This window comes from Lygodium microphyllum, chromosome 18 (assembly GCF_053477565.2).
Source record: "Lygodium microphyllum isolate KBCC chromosome 18, Lygodium_microphyllum_v1.1.10, whole genome shotgun sequence".
NCBI classification, from domain to species: domain Eukaryota; kingdom Viridiplantae; phylum Streptophyta; class Polypodiopsida; order Schizaeales; family Lygodiaceae; genus Lygodium; species Lygodium microphyllum.
The window spans coordinates 52627872-52650011 of record NC_141152.1 but is presented as its reverse complement, the minus strand read 5'-3'; the positions used below and the strand labels follow the sequence as shown (position 1 = coordinate 52650011).

Here is a 22140-nt window from a genome sequence, read left to right as displayed (position 1 = left end):
GATGCAAGATTTGTTACAAGAATTCTAATTACAAGATAATCCCATGTAGGGGCACAAGGTTCAATGATAACTTAACAAGATACAGAAAATCCCACAACCCAGGACCGTAGGTATAGACAACAGGACTCCATAGGATATGAAAGATCCCACAACCCGGGACCGTAGGTGTGGATACAAGATATCAGAATTACAAGATCTCCCTCGATAGGGATGAACAAGATACAAGACAGTATTAGAAAAGATCTCGTACTACGAGATTACAAGGTGACAAGACAATAGGAGTATAATGGAAGACAAGACAAGACTAGATACCATGACTAGACAAGAACTAGAACTGAAACTCAAAGTTACTTACTTGGAGGTCTCAACTCCTCGAGCTTCCAATATTGGCATTGATAAAATTGAGGAGCTCTATAGGTGTTGGAGGGCAACTAAAGATATTCTAGAATGTTCCATGATGACATCATTGATGATGCAGGCGATAACATGGCATATCTTTTAGAAGGTTCTATGATGAAATGGCAAGGGTTGGTTCGCATGGTTGGCTTGAGGATGTCCTATTAAGGGTGCGTTTGCATGGGATGTGGATTCATATGGCATGAGGAAGAATTAATTCGTACACTTGATTATGGCATGCCTGTGACATAACCCCTTTCTCTAGTGATGAGTTCCACAAGGAGCGGCTTGGTGGTTTGGTTCAAGTTTCATTGGATCCCTCTTCTAAAATTCTTAGACTTTGAGAGGTGCTCCTTGGAGATATTGTGCAAGTTCCCAAGTGCGATCATTGATGTCATATCCTTTCCAATGAACAAGGTATTCCAATCGGCCTCATGAGATCCTCCAGTCTAAGACATGCTCGTTGACCTCAAATTCTTCATGATCTTCAATTTGGACAGGTGATGGGGAATTAGATCTCTCCCCCCTCAGTGGTGAGCTATGGTATGGCTCGAGCCTTTTGGATTTGTTGCTTGAGTTCTTGGTGTAATCTGCTAGGTGTTGAGCTTTATCTTAGGCAGCAAGGTTCTTTACTTGATTGGAGAGATGTACATCCATCCTTGGATTCTTGTCATAGTTTGCAAAGAAAGGAGCTTGCTTGGTAGATGCATGGATACTATTATTATAAGCAAACTCAACAAAGGGCCAGAGCTCAAACCAATCATCATGATGGTAGTTGCACCAACTCAAACCAATCATTCTGATGGTAGTTGATGGTGCAATGAAGATATTGTTCCAAGACTTGATTTACCCGTTCTGTTTGACCATTAGTCTTTGGATGATTGGCTGTGGATAACTTAACTTGGACTTCAAGGAGGTTGCAAAGGGTCTTTCAAAAACTAAATATGAATTGGGAATCTTGATCGCTAATGATGTCATGTAGGAGTCCATGTAATCTGAAAATGTATTTGAGGAAGAGTCTAGCGGTAGCTACGCCTGTGATGGTCCTGGTGGTAGGGATGAAATGTACCATTTTTGTGAACCTATCTACCACAATAAGAAAAGAGTTACATTTGTCTGATTTGGGAAGATTTGTTATGAAATCCATGGACAGAGAAGACCAAATTGTGCTAGAATGGACAAGGGTTGCATGAGGCCATGTGGTTTGTGACGAGGTACCTTGGCCCTATTGTAGGTATTACACAATTTTATATATTCCTTAACTTCTTTCCACATTTGGGGCTACCAAAAATCTCCTGAAATAAACTCTAAGGTCTTATTAACTCCAAAGTGTCTTGCTGCTTGGGTGTCATGGCGTTGTTGGCGTACCTAGAGTCTCCGCTTTCTTGGAGGGATGTAAAGTAAATCCTTATATTATAACAATCCATTAGTTTCCTGAAACTCACAAACTTCATTTCCTTTTCCCTCTTGATTTTTTCTCTTGACATTGTTGGCCAAATCATCATACGGCAAGGTGTCATGGATTAATTGGATCAAGGTAGGGTCGTCTTGGTGACAACTAGAGATGGCTGCTAGCTGGAGGTGCTTTGGCTTGAGTAGTATTGCTCATTGTTGGTCAAAAGCTTACTCTCCCCTCTTAGGTGCCAGGTAGGATCTTCTTGATAAAGCATCTGATTGGAATTGTTGGCACCCTCGGTGATAGGTGATGACAATGTCAAACCTAGATAAAAAGTTACTCCAACGAGATTGTCTTCGATTGAGGATATAGGTTGTCACAAAGTATTCTAGAATTTTGTGATCTATATAGACGATAACTTTATGGGCTGCACCCTCTAGGTGATGATGCCAAGTATCAAAGGCATCTACAATGGCAAGGAGTTCTTTGTCATGGATCTCATAGTTTATCTCTGGTGGGGAGAACTTCCTTGAGTGGAATGCCACTGGATGTATATGACCATCATGCTCGGACAAGATGGCACCTAAGGCATAGTTAGATGCAACGGTCTCCAAGAAAAATGGCTTGGTAGGATCAGGGTGGATTAGGATTGGGGTAGTGGTGAAAGCGGTCTTCAGGGTTTGGAAGGCCTTCTCGACTTCTGGGATCCATGAGAACTTTGAGTTTCTTGTGAATCTGGTGAGTGGTGTGACTATCTTTGAGTAATCCTTGATAAATATCTTGTAGAAGTTGGCAAAGCCAAGGAAACATTGGACATCGTGGACACATATGGGTGTTTGCCAATCAAGAATAGTCTTGATCTTCTTGGAGTCCATGAAGATTCCTCTCTGGGAGACATTGTACCCCAAGAATTCCACTTCTATCTTATGGAAAAAACACTTTCAAGTTTTGCATATAGTCCTTTTTCTCTAAGCTTTTCCAAAACTAATTTTACATGGTGCTCAGGCTCCTTTGGATTTTTTGAGAATATCAAGATATCATCCAAGCATATAACTACAAAATCATCTAGATGCTCTCGGAAGATATCATTCATTATATGTTGAAACACTGTAGGAGCATTGGTAAGATTGAATAGCATAACAACATACTCGAAGTGACTATACCTTGTGTGGAAGGTTGTCTTCCATTCGTCTTCTTCTTTGACCTGTACAAGATTGTAAGCCCCTCGTAGACCAATCTTTGTGAAGATCTTGGCTTTTCGAAGGCATTCCAAGAGCTTTGGTATCAATGGCAAAGGGTATCGATTCTTGACTGTTATCTTATTGAGTCCTTGATAATCCATAAACATTTGATGTAACTCGTCTTTTTCTTCTCGAACAGAATTGGGGCTCCAACAGGAGACTTCGAGTGCCTAATGAATCCCTTAGCAAAGTTCTCATCAATGTTCTTGTGTAGTTCAGCTAGTTCATCAGGGGATAGCCTGTGGAAGGGTCCAAAAGATAGTTGAGCAACCTCATGGAGTTCTATAGCACAATCATATGGTCTGTGTTCGGGCAAAAGATCTGCATTCTTTTTTTCAAAGACATCTTGGAATTGTTGATGCTGGCTTGGTAGATTGATTGACTCATCCTTACTAGATTATTGACTTGGTATATGATATATCATATAGGTCGGTTCCTATCTTGTTGTGTGTGCATAAAGGCTTTGGCTTCTAGATATACCGACTTTCCTTGATTTTCATGACATGTAATCTTTTGCTTAACCCAATCATGTGATCGCCAAGTGTTAGCATGAGTGGCTGGATTTCCTTGGTAATATTTGCAGATACTAGAGGTCTTCCATCCATGACTTCAGTTGTTGTAGGATTGGTCTTTTGGAGTATTGGAATCTGGTATTTGTTTACAAGGCCATCAACAATGAAACATGCGAAGGCCTTGGAGTTGACCAGGGCTTTGAGGGAAAGGGCCTTTCTTAGCAAGATCATTTGGACTATGACAAGGAAAGTTTCCATGGGTGTGGATGGGATCAAGAGACCCTTTCTTATATCAAGATCCGGTTGTACGCTCTCATTTACAACTAGAGATCCTCGTTTTCCTGCTTGAGGATGGTTGCAGTAACTCTTGGGGTTCTTGCCCTCTTATTTGGGAAATTTAAGGTGATGTGTCCAAGGTTTCCACAATATAGGCATAGATGATTCTCTCTGTCTTTGCTTTTCTTGTGGGGTCAAGGGCTAAAATTTGATATTATCTATTTGCATCGGTTCAGGCTTAGTTTCTTCTTTGATTGGGTCTCTGATTGGGGCTGGGTTTCATTAGCAAGGTCTTAATTCTTCTCACTTTTCTTGCTTTCTCTCGAAAAATCTATAGTCACATTGGATGGCTTGCATGATATAATCATTGAGTGTTTTTGCCTCGGGCATAGTAAGCATGAGGTCCTTGATGTCATCTCGAAGACCCCATCTGAATTGGTTGATAAAATACTCCTCATGCTAATTGAGGTCATAGATTAAATGCCTAAATTCAAATACATAAGCAAAGGCAGGGCGGTTACCTTGTCATAGCTTTTGAAGTTTTGTTTTTGCTACTCGACCAGTGTCTGCATCTCCAAATGTGGAAGTGAGCTCGCAAAGAAATGCCTCATAGTTATGAAGTATTGGCATATTATTTTTCAAGATTGGGGCGAAGCATGATAAATCTTGACTATAAAGCAAAGTCCCAATGAATCCCACCTTGGAAGCATCATCTGGATACCTATCTAGTTGCATGTGGATATAGAGCTTTACTTGTTGTAGGATCCCTTGAACTTTGAACAATCACCATTGAACTTCTCTGACATATTGATCTTCGATTCTCTTATTGGGGGTTGATAAACACGCGGAATGATCTAATCATTTTCTTTGTTGTTATGCAAGTCTCGGATCTGGTCTTGAATCTCTTGAAGCACATGGTCTAGATGCATAGGGTGTTCTATTTGAAGTTGCACTTGTCGTTCATTGAAGACTTGAATTTGTTGTTGGAGGTTTTGAAGGGAGGCCACGATTCTTTCAAGGATCGCCTCCATGGTGTTCAGTAGGGCCGAAAAGTACTCTTGCCAAATTGTTATGGGAGCACTAGACTGTGCTCGAGAGACCAAACTAGATGCAAGATTTGTCACAAGAATTCTGACTACAAGATAATCCCATGTAAAGGCACAAGGTACAGTGATAACTTAACCAGATACGAAAAATCCCACAACCTGAGACCGTAGATATAGACAACAGGACTCGATAGGATATGAATGATTCCACAGCCCGAGATTGTAGGTGTCGATACAAGATATCAGAATTACAAGATCTTCCTCGACGGGGATGAACAAGATACAAGATAGTACTAGACAAGATCTCGTACTACAAGATTACAAGGTGACAAGATAGCAGAGTAAAATGGAAGACAAGACAAGACACGACTAGATACCATGACTAGACAATAACTAGAACTGAAACTCGAAGTTACTTACTTAGAGGTCTCGACTCCTTGAGCTCCTAAGATTGACATTGGCAAGACTGAGGAGCTCTTTGGTGAGCCTCTCCTTTTATAAGTGTTGGAGGGCAAGTAAATATATTCTAGAATGTTGTATGATGACATCATCGATGATGTAGGCCATGACATGGCAACGGTTCACACGGTTGGCTCGAGAATGTCTTGTTAAGGGTGTGTTCGCATGAGGTGTGGATTCATATGGTATGAGCAAGAATTAATCCGTACACTTGATCATGGCGTGTCCATGACATCTGAGTTTCTCAGATCTCCTCCGCTAATCCAAGTGTCTCTTACTATCAAAATTGACCAACAAGTCTTCAAACAAATTTGTCCCTTGGTTTGCTTGGGGCTTGACCTTCACCCTCCTTGAAAGATAGATTAAGCCCCAAATTTGATATGGGTTGGCTGGCCTCTTAAATCTCCCTCAAATTCTTTAATTTTGGATCCTGGAATTTAAGTCCTAGACACTCAATTCTGAGCATGCATCCCGTGGTGGTGATCAAGCCCTAATTTCTGTGTAAATTAGGATTTATAGTAGAGATTATCCAATATCTCCACTTCTGATGACTCAAATGGCTAAATTTTGCTAAGATAACTAGGAAGATGGCTATAAGATGAGAGAAAATGCTGTAGAGAGATAAATTTTAGAGTTTCATTGCAAGAAAGGCTGAAAAACTACTGCCCTACTCAAAGAGTCATGGAAGCTGTCACTTATAGCTTAGGACCACGGGAAAGGTTGTTGCCTCCTCCTATATGCTATCACTACACTAGAAGAACATTGGGCTGCTATGACTTGCACTTGAAGGGCTCCAAACTACTGTCACCTAGTATAGGATTGGTCCTTGGAGGTTGCAAATCACATCAATAGTATCTCCTTTCTCTCTAATAGCCTCCTTATCTCTCACAATGTTTGCAGGGCTCCAAACTACTGTCACTTGGTATAGGATTGGTCCTTGGTAGATGAAAATCAAGTCAATAGCATCTCCTTGCTCTCTAACAGCCTCCTTCTCTTTCATAATGTTTGGAATAACTTACACTAGCCCCCAAAAAGATTTTTCTCACTTGCATCGGTAAGTTTTGCCAAGTGGTAGCCTTCTAATCTCATTTTCCAATACGATCCAACTTATTAAATTAATTTTCAGAATATTAAATTTGAAAATAAATTTAATAATTATTCTAGTGCCCAAAAAAATGATTCCACCAGCCAATAATTAAATTGACTAGCCTAATTTATCTTCCAAGTTTCCTTGAGTAGTTATTAGCCCTTAGACCAGCAATTATTAATTATTAATGCCTAATCTTTGATGTCACCAGTGATATTAGTGGCCAATAAACTCATCTAGGTCCAAATCTAATACTATGTACCACCTAGTACTTGTTAGACATAACTTATTACAACTTTTACCTTTGGCATCAACTAATATCTCAAGGTTCCGGGTCCCACACTGTGACATAATTGACTTGCACCTTACATGTGTAAGACACCTTTGTACATTTGATTAACTTTTAATCAAATGGTAAGCAAAGCATTAAATTTCATGTCCTAGTGATAGACCGCCCCCTTGAAATTATTGCAATTGTCCTCAATTGCACTATAATGTGCCAAAGCATCCGTTACCACTACTAGAAATCCATGCTGGTATCGTAGTTAAACATGTGCACCTATTGCTTAAACATGCTCATGCCCTCTACATGTGAAATTCTAGTCACTTAAACCAATAACAATCCACACACATAAATTATAATCACAATTAGAACCACAAGGGATGTATCCACATGCCAAAACTCTACATTGTTTTGACCACTGACGCATTTTAATGCATAAGCTGAGCATAAACAACACCTCATTGCAATGATGCACCACATGATAGCATACATCAATTGTAAACAACATGTAACTTATGCAATTGTACTTTTCTTGCATCACTTGCAAATGTACACTGTGTATCATCCATGTATCCAATTGTATACCTATTAGCAACCTTGTAAATGTATAGTTTTAGAGTCTAGGTACAAACCATACACATCTACATTCCAACTCACAGTGACTAGCACATTGAATAGTGATCCCAATAGTAGAAATATTGTCAGCATATGATACCCTGGATGCAAACCAAGTACATTCGAGATCCACTACATAATTGAGATGTCCATCACTAGGGGAGTGGAGATGCAACCTTTTCCTTGAGTATCACACAATATTTTGGACCTTCTATGCACTGGATCATATACTTGGAACAATTATTGAGCGGGTAGACTCCATGATTGACATATCTATTGCTGCTTTGTGGAATCCCGAAAAGGTTTTGATATTGTATCGAGAGAAAGGTTGCTACATAGACTACATGATATGGGGTAGTAGGAGAGGAAGTGGAGGATGATGCAGGTGGCCACATCAGTTGCAAAAATGCGCACAAATGCAGTTGCTAGGTGGAGATCAGCCTGTTGCCAAGTTTGAAGCTATCAATGCAAGCTGATCCAAGTGTTGATGATGAGGAAACTGTAGGCAAAAGCTGGCAGCTGGAGATGTAGCAATGTAAAGCCTCTAGGCAGCAAGGCGACGACAAGGATAGAGACGCGACGTGCTGGAGAGGATGGTGTTGTAGTCAGTGGGGGCTGGACAGCAGAGAGAAGGTGGCTAATGGCTAAAATCTAGATTCCATGTTCCATCATTCTCTAATGGTAGGCAGTGCACATGCAAATGTGACATTGCACACAGGCTTTAGCTTTTTGATTACATGATCATTGATGTTGATACTCAGTACTGAAGTCTAGACAAATATATGTATCATGATTTTACTTTGAAAATTGAGTCTTAAGTTTTAACATTGTTGTGTTGAGTCTTAACTTGTAAGTGGTAAATCGGTAATGTTTTATGTTCTTCAATCATGTAGTAATCATGTTTGATATAAGTTGTAACATGTTCAACTTCAATATTTATGAATTCAATCACGTGACATGAAGACTTGAAGTTTTGTGTGAAATTTAGGTAGATAGTGTTGTAGGCATTGATATATTTAGATCTATGTATTTGTTTTAGGGTAAAATCCGAAACTCCTCCTACTGTTTCCAAAGCTGGCTGTTTTGCCATTTCTGTTTCTCCATTTCCAAAACTCCCCCGTACTATGGATACATGACATGATATTCATCATCGGGGTTGGCTAATGTGTAGTTTTGGCCCTAGAGGCTTTGTCCAGCCTCCATGGATTGGAGCCTATTGCATCGTGATCAAAGGTGTGGGAGATGGGAGTTGATTGCTAGCTTCATTGCTTGGTTCATGGGACTACAAGGTGCAGTCATACCATCAACGTTTAGGATGACCCACTACATAGACTCTCTCATAGAGATTATTCATACTTTGCAAGATATGGGAGAGACTATAGGGCAATCCTGAGTAGACAAGGGTAACCTCTTACATTTCGCACCTCACATGGTCTGCCATTACAACCCACAAACTTGGTTGTTCACTCAACCATTATATCTATGATGTACTTAGCAGTCCTTCACTACCTCATGTATTTTTCCAAGATATTAGTAATAGAATCTTCTTTTCTTGGGGAAAGAAAGTGTCCATAACCTTGTCATGATTCCAATTAACCCTTTCTTGATGAGAACTAAAGAATATATATTACAAACTCCTTGTTTTGGTTATGCCCCTTCACTTCCAAAACCATGTGCCTGCCACTAGGACCACCAAGAATCCAGCATCTACAATAACTTTTTACTCCTTTTAACCCCCATTAAATATAAAGCAAACTTCCTGGCAGCCCAATTACATGGCAGTCATCTTTATAATGCACAAATTGAGCTCCAGCCAAGTCATGGACCTAAAGCTCCTGAATGCATGCTTTGTCCAAATTTATTTGTCTAACCCACTTCGAGAAGACTGCCTTCTGGGGTTGGTTGAGGCCTTTTAAAATTAAGGTGGCTATTCTATGAAGTCCATGTCACTCCAGGTTGACAGATAGGTTGGTAGCACCTCCCATACTCTCAAATCTGTTAGCATCCTATTTCATCATTTTGTGATCCCTGTTATTCTTAAAACTGTGAGTAGTGAGGACAAGTATGCTTCGAGTCATGGGGCTGGTGAATAAGGCTCAACCACACTGCCATGCCAAATCAAGGAAATCACTAGACTGCCTGCTTGATGACGAGCAAAGGTTGAAAAATGGCCAGCCAATCTTCTCTTGGTATAGACCTTGAATGGCTTGCTAAACGTTGACTCCTGAAGCAGCACCTCTTATAGTATCATAATCACTAACATGCTTTTCCATGAACTTGTGATCCCATAGCCACACCATATCAAGGAGTTTTGGCAGACTGCCTGCTTTGTGACAACATTTAAAGGAGCAGCCAACCAGTCCTCTCTTAACTTGAATGGCTTGCTGCCTCCAATTTGGCTTGCCTACCTGTCCTGCAGGTTGAGCAATGAAGAAAATTTATTTTCATCTTGTGCTGAACTTGGACTCCAGAATAGAACAACCTAATTTTGCTTTCCTTCCATTCTATGAGCGCAAACCTTAGCCAAATTGTCAAAGATCATGCTTCTAACATCTTTTATGTTAAAATGTATGGTGCTAGAGGTTGTGCTACAAGCACATGTAAGGTACTGTATCTCATAAATAAAGAGGGAAGAGTGTGTTCAAGCTAGAAAACTATAAAATAATTTACTTGGCACAACCATCAATCAAGCAAGTCTCTCTCATGACATTATGCTACTCTACTACTACTTTCCCCTATAGTTGATCTCTATCTTCTTGCTCAAACCATGTTCTCTAACATAGTATTAGAGCCTCTTTCCTCGAGGTTGTGAGGTTAAGAGGCATCAATTGCTGTGCAGGACGACAAGAAAAGAGGTACTGTCCAAGAAGCCAAGGCCCAGTTCGAAGGCTTGCAAGAGCGTCAAGTGCATTGGAGGTGTGAAAGAGGTTTCACTCAAGCAAGGTATAAGCAAGTTCAGCCTGATTTGGTCATTATTACATTCTTGAGTGGCTGCCATTGAAGATATGACCATTAAAAGGCTAGATCTTTGGTGTTTTATCAAGTGCCATTACTTGCAAAGAGGCTGCTTAAGCCCTATTCTTAAGGGGGCCGCTTAAGTCAAGCTCAAGGTCTCCTTAAGCTAAGGCTCAGCTTGAAGGGGGCTGCTTATAAGAAAACTAGGGGGTACCTTGTGGAAGAAGCAGGGGGTTTGCTTTTGTCATACACAAAAAGAGAATTGGAGAGAAAGCAAAGAGAGAGTACATAAGCTCCTCCTATTGAAGCCATATATCAATTGCTTCTCTTCCTAAGAGCAGTTTTTGGTTTGCATCAACATCCATCATTCTCGAAAAAAAAATTGCACCTCTTGGTAGCTTGTGGCAATCAACAGCCTCATTATCTTCTATCCACTATTAAACCTCAGTGATAAGGTTTAAACATTGGGTCCTTTTCACACGCTTTCTCACTAAACTGGTTTCTCTTAAGTCCCTATTCACATTGCTCACTATCAAACTGGTTTGCCATAATCTATGTTCACACTAGAGAACTGGTTTATCGATAATCTGCCTTCAAAACGCTGATTGTTCAACCTATTTTTTTCTTTTTAGGCAATGCATAACTGTGTATGACCGGAGACAGACATTGTAAAAAGATTAAGGTTGCTTATAAGTGGGTTTTTCTCATTGACAAAATCCCTTGTAATCTAAAAGAATATCATCTTTTTTGTAAGTTGGAGTTAGACACTACCATGTGAGACACCAGTAAGACACCTCTGTTCCCAAAATGTCGAAAATAGAAGCAATGGCAAAATTTAATGGTGATGGTTTATATATATGGAGGATGAAAACTATGTACCACTTCATGTGTAAGGATTTACAAGAGTTGTTTGAGCAAAAGATCCTAATGATCCCCAATGGAGAAGAAAAAATAACAAGGTATTAGGAATTATTGCACAGGGCCTTTCAGATGATATACTCCACCACATTTCAGGTATAAAAGGGGCAAAAGAAGCACAGACAGAACTTAATAAAATTTTTGGTCTACAAGCAAAAAATTCAAAAATCAACCTTTTGATGGATTTTTAAAGATTGGACTTAAATAACTATGATTCCTTAACATCACTAATCAATAAATTCAAAAGCCCAGAAGTCCTACTCTTATCCATTGGAAAAGATATTGAAGAATATGAGGCAACAGCTATACTCTTACATAGTGTTGATAAACCAAAAAAAGGCTACGAACAAGTTGTAGCTACACTAAGGAATGTACCCAATAGAAAGCTAAATGTAGTGGAAGTTGATTTATACGAGCAAGATCAAGGCAAAGACACAAGAAACTTCAATGAACCCTCTAGCGTTTACACTCTATAGCAAGGGGTTTTCAAAGATTGTTTGCAGGACATGTGGCAAAGTTGGACATAAGGAGCAAGATTGCTAGAACAAGGGAAAACCTAGGTGCAAGAATTGCAATACATTTGGATGCACTGAGGACTATTGAAATGAAAAAGAGAAAATGTATGGTGCTAGAGGCTATGCTATAAGCACATGCAAGGTATTGTGTCCCATAAGCAAAGAGGGAAGAGTATGGTCAAGCTAGAAAGCTATAAAAGAATGTACTTGACACAACTATCAATTAAGCAAGTCTCTCTCATGACATTATGTTACTCTACTTCTTTCTTCTTCTTTCTATATTGCATAAGCAAAGAGGGAAGAATGCGTTCAAGCTAGAAAGCTATAAAAGAATGTACTCGGTACAACTATCAATCAAGTCTCTCTCATAACATTATGATACTCTATTTTTTCTTCTTCTTTCCATCATAGTCCGTCTCTATCTTCTTGCTCAAACCATGTTTTCCAACATTTTATGGATTTACCTCCAATCTTTATCCGTGTATTCCGAGGTTGTGTCATTCTTTTCTTCAAATGCTCAACTTTCTACAGATTTCTGCTGAGAATTGATAATCTAATCCTTCATCTCTTTCCAATAATTTGGCTTCTTGAACTTGTGGCGATTTCATTCGCTCTGTCTCTCTCAGTTGGATATTCTGCTTTTACAAAATGTACACAACGCAAGGCATGAGGGAACCTTCATGAAGCCTGACTAGCCACATGTGGGGTGGAGAGACTGCGGTCAATGATTGCCTAACATGTATTCATATAGGTTCATGTGCTGAATGTCTAATTTTGGCATGCCCTGTCAATCTTACACACTCCTCTCCTTGCAGCTTAAGTTATTGAAATCACTCTCATTGCCTTGGTAAAGGAAAAAAACATCAAGAATCCATCCAAAGAGATAGAACGTACAAAAATGGTTTATAGATCTTACCCCCCTTGCTTGACTAAGCTCAAACCCAGGTCTCCCAGCAACTATGACACAGTACCAGGTCTGAGTATCCTTCCCAGCGAGTGAGTGTCCAGTTTCACTGCAACCCAGCTCTTCCACTGTAACACTTCTAAGCTGTGGAATAACTGTGCAGTGTTTGAATATCTCAACTGTTAGTAAGTTGTATCTTGATCATTTCCACATAGATCTAAGAATAATTATTGAACTAAGGAGAAAATGACACACTACCATGCATCTTGTGCTGCTGCATCAGGCTTTCAAATGCTGAGCTGTTATAATCTCCTGAAATTACATCAATCAGAACTGCAATTTGCAAATCAAATTTAAGCACTCAATCTTTACAGTTTACCATAGTAAATAATTGGTTTGATACTAGGATCTTTAAGAAAAACAATTGCTGGTGCAGACTCCACTCCAAGCCTACAGCACAACAACAAATTGTACAGGTTCAACTTATTAATACGAAGCATAGACCTCTGCATCTTCAATGAAGGGCTTCAGAAAGTGAAAGATCAAGTTTTCCCCATTTGAGATTAAGGCCTTTCTATCTCAGTTTCAAATACCCAAAATGCGACTTTACGGTGCTGCTTCAACTGGTCTAACACACATGCAACTGCTTTGTGACTATTTGGAATAAACAGGATGTTAAGCTGATTGCATACATGTTCTCCCACAAGGTTGCATTTTCTTCTCTCCATAGTACCAGACCAAGGGTCACAAACTGCCAAAACTCTTTTGCCATTTTTCTAAAGAATGGGGCAGCACGCTCTCCAGTCCTGGAAAATATCAATACTTTTACCTGATTGGTTGACATGAAGCTATTTCAGCTAAGCCCTTCTTGTTTAAACTTCACTCCTAGCAAACATTTAAAGCTTCTAACTTATCACAAAAACAGAAGTACAGTAACCAAGATTACACACATAAGGTCATTCAATAGCATTAATATGAACATGCCGAATTGACTCCTCATCGCTAAGCTCTGTGGCAATACATTAGTATTATTAACATCTGAGCATCCTTATAACACAACCAACTTCCCCCTACTCCCGCCCAATCCACCCACAAAAAAAAGGGACTTGTCATTGCTAAGCTCTATGGTAATACATTCCTATTTCCCTTAGCATCCTCATAACACAACCAAACAACCAACCCCCCTTCCCCATCATCCATCACCCCCGCCTACCCCACCCCCCTTTTTCTTCCGCCTTTTTTGTTAATTGATTCTGGTAGTATGCCCTCATAGTCATAGGAGACAACCATTTCCTAGCCTAACAACTTGGAAACTCCATTCACTAGTTGGGCACACCAGATTTTGGTGGTATGCCTCATGGTAGACAGCTATTTCCTAGCCTCACAACTTAGAAACTCCGTTTTCTAAGAGTTGCCACTTTGCCCATTTCCTAACATTTGGCCCAAATATCATGGAGTGATTTCTTTTATCTGGTGCTTGCTGGCTGATTTTCGCACTATCTTTGTTAAGTTATGTTAGTGCCCTGAGCAAAACTTTTCCCTCCACTTTTTATATAATTCAAAAGTTTACATGTTTGGCGTTCCAAGTCATTTCCTAGCTGTTTCTCTTTCTGATGTTGAGCCATTCCTGCTGTTGCAGTAGGGTTTGCCATTGGCGTTGCAGCAAGGTTGGCCAATGACATTGCCATTGCAATTTTTGTTGCAAAGTGTGTTACATTCTTGGACATCCAAATAAGCACCCACAACATTGGTCATCACAGGCTCACAAACTTGGGTCATAAAGTGACCTAGTGCGAATGCACTAGGGGGATTTTATGGTTAGGCCAGCTGTTCCTGTTTATCAGACTCAAGGACCATTGAGCGCATTCCTTGTGTAATCACCATTCTTGGACTTTGGGCTGTTCCCATTGAGCCTCCGTGAGCTCAAAATTAAAGAAAACCACCGCAACAATGACTCCTCAATCTACTTCTGTTTTATGGGAAAGATAGCAAGCGGAAGTCAACTTGCAAGAAGATTGTTCCAAGGATCATTGTTTTGTGTCATCAGATCAATCGCTTCCATGAAGATGAGAAATGTCTGCAAAATGAAAAGGCGGAATCAATGAACTCTAAAGCTTTGGTAAACACCATGGAAATTCTAGATAAGTCTCTTGAGCTCTCAGCAGAGGTTTGTTTTGTTAATGCAAGTAGATACCTAGGTTTTCATGTAGACAAGACTATGGTTGGCCTGCACAACCTCCCTAAGGTCACCAGCTTAATTAATGGCCAGCTTGTTATGGTATTGTTTGACGACTTTGCTTACAATCTTCTTTCTTCTCAAGCGATGGAAAGGCTTCAACTCCACATGGCAATTGCTAACTGTGCTTATCGTATCCAATATACAAAGGGCTTGGATGTGGATTGTTGGGATCACATGTTGGGGTTCTTTGGTAGATCATGCTCTCTTTGTATAGACTATAAAACTCATGTAGTCACTTTTCAATTTGATGGTCATTTCTTTGTGATAGAGGGTTATTACCAATGGATTTCAGTAAGTGTATTTTTTCTCTAGATGTTGCAATGTATGTGTATATTATTGAAAAGAGTTCAATCATCTTCATTATAGTGTAATTCTCTTTCATTTAATAGTAATGTTGATAGTGACAATTCAGATATTAATACTTAATTGGATCTATTATTACATGAATTTTCTAATGTCTTTCCATATGAGTTACTTGATGAAATTCCACTAGCTTGTAAGACATTGGATTATAGGATAAAGACATTGCTTGGTAGCAATCCTTGTCTCAGCAATCCCATAGGCCTAGCCTGAAACAGGAGAATGAGATAACTAAGCCATTGCTCAAATATTATGCAAAGGGTTTCATTGAGCCAAGAAAATCCCTATGGGATGCATCTATCCTAACTAAAAAGGAGGAGAGTATGTGTGAGATGGGGAAGATCGGAGCTTAGCTCAGAGTACACACTTGATAGTGAAGAGAGTGAGAGATAGAAGACATAGCACGACTCCCAATACAATTACCAAAAGAGTGTAATACAAGTACAAAGTACAATCCTTAAACCTTAGGGTTGTTAATGTGTGTTCACACTCGAAAGGTGTAAAACATGAAACCTCTCATAAGGAGAGTAAAAAGTGCCCCAGTGTCCAACCATAGATCACCGACACTCCTCTGTGAACGTAGGCGTGAGTCAAACCCAACAAACCCCCCTAGAGTGAAAAGTGATCAGCATACAAGGATCATCCACCAAAGGAAATCAAATTTAAAGCATTGCAAAATGCTTCAAATTTGTCACGAGAAAAAGCTTTGGTAAAGATGTCTGCCACATTACTGGTGATAGGACAGTAGACAAGATTGATATCTCCTGCATGTAGCCTCTCTCTGATAAAATGATAGTAGATCTCTATGTGTTTCGTGTGTGCATGAAACACTGGGTTCCATGCCATTGCAATGGCATTCTGCCTGTCATAAACAAAAGAGTAGGCTTTGTAACAGATACATCAAAATCAGCCAACAAGCATCTCAGCCATACACATTCAACTGTGGTAGTGAAAGCTGCCTTGTATTTGTCTTCACAAGACAATGTGGTAATAGTGGATTGTTTCTTGCTAAGCTAAGAGATGCAAGATGAGCCAAGAAAGAAGCAGTTTCCACTTGTAGAGTGATGTGAATCAAAATCACAAGTCCAATCCGAATCACTGTAAGCATGCAGTTGCAGTGGTCCCCCCTTGGTATAAAGCAATCCAAGAGTCCTAGTACCTTGCAAGTAACGAAAAACATGCTTCACACCTTGCCAATGTGACATGTGTGGTTTGTGTATATATCTGCTTAGGGCTAAAACTGCAAATTGAATATCTAGCCTTGTGTTGCATATATAAATGAGACATCCAACTACTGGAGCATATGTATGGATGTCAAACAAATCACTATTATCATGCAAGGACAACTTGAGTCTAGTCTCTATCAGTGTGCTAACTGGCTTGCAATCCTCTAAGCCAAACCTCTCAAGAAGTTCACCAATATATTTGGATTGTGACAATCCAATGCCTCTAGCATCATGAATGAACTGAATCCCCAAATAGTAGTGCGAAGGCCCTAAGTCTGACATCTCAAAAGTTTGATGGAAATTTTTCTTAAATACTGAAATTTGATCACATGTGTCCTTGTGAGCAGAAGATTATCTACATAAAGACATATGACCAACAAGGATCCCTCCTCTTTGCATACGTAAAGAGTAGACTTTAATGAGTTGTTAATAAACCCTTGGTTGAGTAAAAAGGCATCAATTTTTACATACCAAGCTCGGGGAGCTTGCTTTAACCATACAAAGCCTTTTTCAACTTACATACCAAGTGTTCAGGTCTCTCAATTGCAAAACCAATGGGCTGCTGTACATACACTTCTTCTTGAAGTTCCCCATGTAAAAAGGTAGTCTTAATATCAAGTTGGTGCACAGTCCCAACCATGATGGGCAGCCAAAGCAACCATAGATTGAATGGTAGTCATACGGGATGTAGGAGCAAATGTCTCCTCATAGTCAATGCCTTTCTCTTGTGCGTAGCCTTTCGCCACAAGCCTGCCTTTATACTTATCAATGGATCCATCTGCATTTCTTTTCAGCTTGTAGATCCACTTTGTACCAATGGCTTTCTTTATGACAGGCAATATCACTAAGTCCCATGTTTGATTATTTATGATAGAATCAAATTCAACTTGCATTGTTGCCATCCAATGCACACTTTGGTGTGCATCCTCAAAACATTCCAGCTCCTCATCATCAAGTGTGTGTGCTGCCATAACAAATTCCATTGTGTTAGCATGATCATACAAATGGGTTTGTCTTCTAGTATGACCAACAATGGGATCATCCAAATGACTATCTTTCATAGTTTGCAAGTATCATCTAGGCATCTACCTAGCTTCCTGATTGTGTAGAAGCTCCTACTGAATCTCAAATTCAGCATCTTGCTAAATATTCAGATCAGCCATAGGCTGAATTGCTGCATTGCTCAATGGAGCAACTGGCTGAACATTGTGTTCATTTACTTAAACTCCAACTGTATCACTAAAAGAAATAGGTAGCAACCCTTCAAACACATCAGTTGCAGCTTGATATGTATTAAAACTAGCAAGGGATAATTCTAATTTTTCATCAAAAACCACATCCCTATTGACAAAGGCTTTCTTGGAAACATGATATATAGTCTATATTCTTTGCTTTCACTGCTATATTCTACAAAAATGCAACCTTGTTGTCCAACTCCTTTCTTAGTACTTTGGGAATATGAGCATATGCAAGACACCCAAAAGTATAAAAATGGCCAATTGAAGGTCTTCGGCTATTCCAAGCCTCAAAAGACGTAACATTTTTTAATGCCTTGGTGGGGCACCTGTTTAAAACATGACAAGCACACATAACTGCTTCGATCCAAAAGCCATGTGGTAGACTCTCAGCTTTCAATATACATCTGGCCATCTCCATGAGTAACCGATTCTTCGTTTCTGCAACCCCATTCTGCTGTGGAGTATATGCAGTAGTATATTGATGGACAATGCCTTTTTGCTTTAAAAAATTATTCAACAAGGAAGACATGCATTCTCCCCTTTGTTCCGAACAGAGAGTCTTAATCCTGCAACTAGATTGATTTTCGGCAAGTGCAACAAAAGCCAAAAATATATCATGCACCTCTAACTTTTTTACCAATGAGTAGACCCAACAAAAATGAGTAAAGTCATCAATGAAGGTGACGAAGTAATAACATCTACCCAATGACTTTGTTTGCATAGGTCTACGTATATCTGAATGCACAATCTGTAATCTGGCGGTTGCCTTAAAAGCAACATCATGAGAAAACGAGAATCGATGCATTTTTTCCAAAATGCATTCAACACAAATATGCTTAGAAGGTCTCTCCAAGAGAGGTAAGCCATGTAGCATCTGAGTATGCTATACAAGCATCAAACTACCATAGTTGACATGCCCCATGCGAGCATGCCATAACTCTGCTTGTGACATAGCAGGAGTAAGAGTAGATGCTAAATAGACTGATTGATTAATTGAATAGGTATCTAGCGCATAGAGTCCATGACATAATGTGCCAATCAAAACCAAAGTCAAGAATTATTTATACTTAAACATACATTTGTCATCATAAAATGTGACCTGCATACCACAGTTTACTAAAGAAAAAATGGACAACAAATACTTTTTTATGCCTGCACATATAGTGCATCCTATAAATGGAGAGTAGAGTTATCAATGGCTTTCAAGACAATCTTTCCAATACCTCTAATATAATAAGATGCATTGTTGGCACATTGCACAGACTTGCCAATAGGAGTTGCAATAACAGAGGAAAATAAATCCCTATGGGATATAATGTACTTAGAAGCACCACTATAGCATCCTCAGTAGATCTAAATGCTCTATTAGCCCAAGATGAGTCATAATTGCAAGTGTAAAAATAATAGTTATGGTCTATAACAAAAGATGCAGACTCTGTAGCAGTAGAAGGTGCATTAGAAACCGACATCCCTGACTCCTTCTCATTGGCAATGTGCTTCTTACATTCTGTGATGTAATGACCTAGCTTCTTACAATAGTGGCACTTGCCCTCCTTGGCTTGCATGCCCCCTTGTTTCTTGTTGCTCTATCAAGTACTTGAACTTCCATAACTCTGCAAAGCATTTTTAAGACCAATTGTTCTTGCCCTTCAATCTCGCCGTAAAAGCTTGTTTAGAGGCTATTACATCCAACCCATTGTTCCTTCTTATTTACTCTTCTTCTAGAAGCAAACTAACCAACTGAAGATAAGTAAGTGGCTGCAAAGTGGATCTCATGGTAAGATTTAGGGCCATATGAGAGGCCAAATAAGAGAGCAACAATGAATTTAGAGTAGTAGAGATCAATTGTGCATCTGAATAATACTCATCTACATTCATTAACTGCTCACGCAATCCCTGAATTTTGTTAAGATAATCTGTATGGAGTCACCTTCATCCATCTTTACATTTTCAAGCTCTTTCTTCAAGAAAGAGATGTGTGCCTCATATTTTCTAGCAACATCTGCTCAAGTGTAGGCTATGCTTCACATAAAGAAGCTATAGACCGTATGTGTGGGATTATAGATCACTGAACTACCAACGTAATCAATGACAATGCTTGAGCATCCCGTGTGTCCCAAGCCTTTTGTGTTGTTGATCTCTGGGGAAGTGGTTGAGCTAGAGCGGACCTTTGACCACGTCCTCCTATAGGAGGTGTTGCAGGAGCCACAACTCCAGGATGGACTTCCTCACCATTAACATAATCCCAAAGATTTTTTACAATCAGCACATTCTTCATCATGAAAGACCATAAAGAATAATTATTGCCATCCAATCTATCCTCCTTGGATACATACGTGAATACATCACTCTGTCCCTAATTGGCCATAGCAAATGTCATTGCTTCAAAGAGCACAAAGCAAAAGCTATAGCTAGAACAACCTGGAAATCTGCAAATTTCCAGGAATTACAGCATGTACCACGCTATAATTGAAAAATCCGTGTCACACCTTGTCAAAACTGTCCAATTTACACGCTGTCCAATGCACAAACAGTGCTCAGCAACACAGTCAATGCAAAAGCCCCAAAATTTTGTTGTCCAAAATGCACAATTTCAGGCTATTTCAGACTGACCATAGTACATGTGCCAATGTCTGCACTAAACCAAAAAGGCCCAAATTTCTTGGCTTGCTTCCCAAGAAATCACTGCTAGAAGTGTGTCCAAGACACGAGATTGCCCAGGCAAGAAGCACCTTTCTGAAATTCAAAATTTTGAATAAAAAATAGATAAATGTCTCTATTACCTTCTGTGTTGGCGGCTTGTTGGGGTTAACTGCCAGGTGGAGTAGTGATATGCTGGCGGGCTTGGCAGACAAGTGGCGGGGGAACCAAGTGGCGCCTAGGAGCTGGAGTAGAGAGTGCGGCTGGCTGCACTGCAGGTGAGGCAGGCTGGTGGCAGCGGTGTAGGAGCTGGAGGAGGCTGTTGGATGAGCTGCAGGTTGGGCACTACAGGCAACTGCGTAGGCAGCGCTGCAGGCGACAACTGGGGGCGGAGCTGACTAGCAGGTGGGGGTTTTGCAGGTGACAAGTAGGTTTGAATGGCCAGCAGTTGGGGTAGTAGTTAGCTGACGAAGCTGGAGTTGACAAAAAGCTTGGCAAATCTGGGTACTTTGATACCGAATGTGAGATGGGGAAGATCGAAGCATAGTTGAGAGTACATAATTGACAGTGGAGAGTGAGAACACAATGCGACTCCCAATGCAATTACTAAAAGAGTGTATTGCAAGTACAAAGTATAACCCTTAAACGTTAGGGTTGTTAATGTGTGCTCACACCTAAAAGGTGTAAAACATGAAATCTCTCATAAGGAGAGTAAAAAGTGCCTTAGTGTCCTACCGCGGATCACCAACACTCCTCTGTGAGCATAGGTGTGAGTCAAACCCAACAATGTGATGTGCTTCTGTGTGGATTATAAAGGTCTTAATAAGGTGACCATGCATATTTCTTACCTAGGATGGATGACCTTATTGATCAATATGTGGTGCAAAGTACTTCACTGTTGGGTTAGACTCACGCCTACGCTTAGGGAGGAGTGTCGGTAATCTTCAAAAGGACACTAGGGCACTTTTTACTCTCTATACGAGAGTTTATTTCCCCTAGATTTATTTCTTTTACAAATTGTGCACTCAGATGTATGTGGTACTATGCAGACAAAGTCATTGGGTGGTTGCTACTATTTTGTTACTTTCATTGATGACTTTACTCATTTCTGCTGGGTCTACTCTTTGGTTAAAAAGTCAAAAGTGTATAATGCATTTTTGGCTTTTGTAGCACTTGAAAATCAATCTGGCTGCAAGGTGAAGACTCTTCGTTCGGGGACCGAGGGGGGGAATACACGTCCTCTATGTTGAATTCGTTTTTAAAGTAGAAAGGCATCGTTCATCAGTACACTACTCCTTATACTCCATAACAGAATGGGTTTGCAGAGAGGAAGAATCGGTCACTTATGGAGACAGCCAAATGTATGTTGAAAGCAAAGAGCTTGCCACACAGTTTCTAGATGAAAGCAGTTATGTGTGCTTGCCATGTCTTGAATAGGTGCCCCACCAAGGCATTGAAGAATGTCATGTCTTTTAAGGCTTGGAACAGCACCCGAAAACCTTTTGTTAGGCATTTTCGTACCTTTGGGTGTCTTGCATATGCACACATTCCTAAGGTACTCAAGAAGAAGTTGGATAATAAGGCTGTTAAGTGCATTTTGTGGGGTATAGCAATGAGAGCAAAGGATATAGGTTGTATGATCCTGTCTCTAAAAAGGTATTTGTCAGCAGGGATATGGTTTTTTATGAAAAATCAGAATTATCTCTTGCTGGTTTTGACACATATCAGGCTACCAATGATGTATTTGAAGGGCTGCTGTCCATTTCTTTCCGCAATATAGCTAGAGCTTTAGCAAGTGAACTTAATGTTCAGTCAGTTGCTCCATTGGGTAATG

The 22140-nt window shown here is 39.9% G+C and overlaps 1 protein-coding gene across 6 annotated transcripts in view; it reads right to left on the bottom strand.

Annotated features, from left to right (window-relative positions):
• LOC148020887 (DNAJ heat shock N-terminal domain-containing protein) overlaps positions 1–22140 on the bottom strand; it is a 99004-nt gene that overhangs the window by 3392 nt on the left and 73472 nt on the right. For 5 of the 6 annotated variants that reach the window (XR_015694647.1, XM_087698688.1, XM_087698689.1 and 2 more), the window contains exons 12-15: positions 13296–13432; positions 12983–13053; positions 12862–12915; positions 12616–12758 (exon numbers count right to left, since the gene is read on the bottom strand). Coding sequence is in view for 5 of the 6 variants with exons in the window: in XM_087698688.1 (XP_087554814.1) it covers positions 12616–12758; positions 12862–12915; positions 12983–13053; positions 13296–13432 (405 nt within the window). In the remaining variant the exon portion in view is untranslated. Of the gene's footprint in view, positions 1–12163; positions 12335–12615; positions 12759–12861; positions 12916–12982; positions 13054–13295; positions 13433–22140 lie in introns of those variants that run through there. The other variant, XM_087698687.1, reaches the window with a different exon arrangement.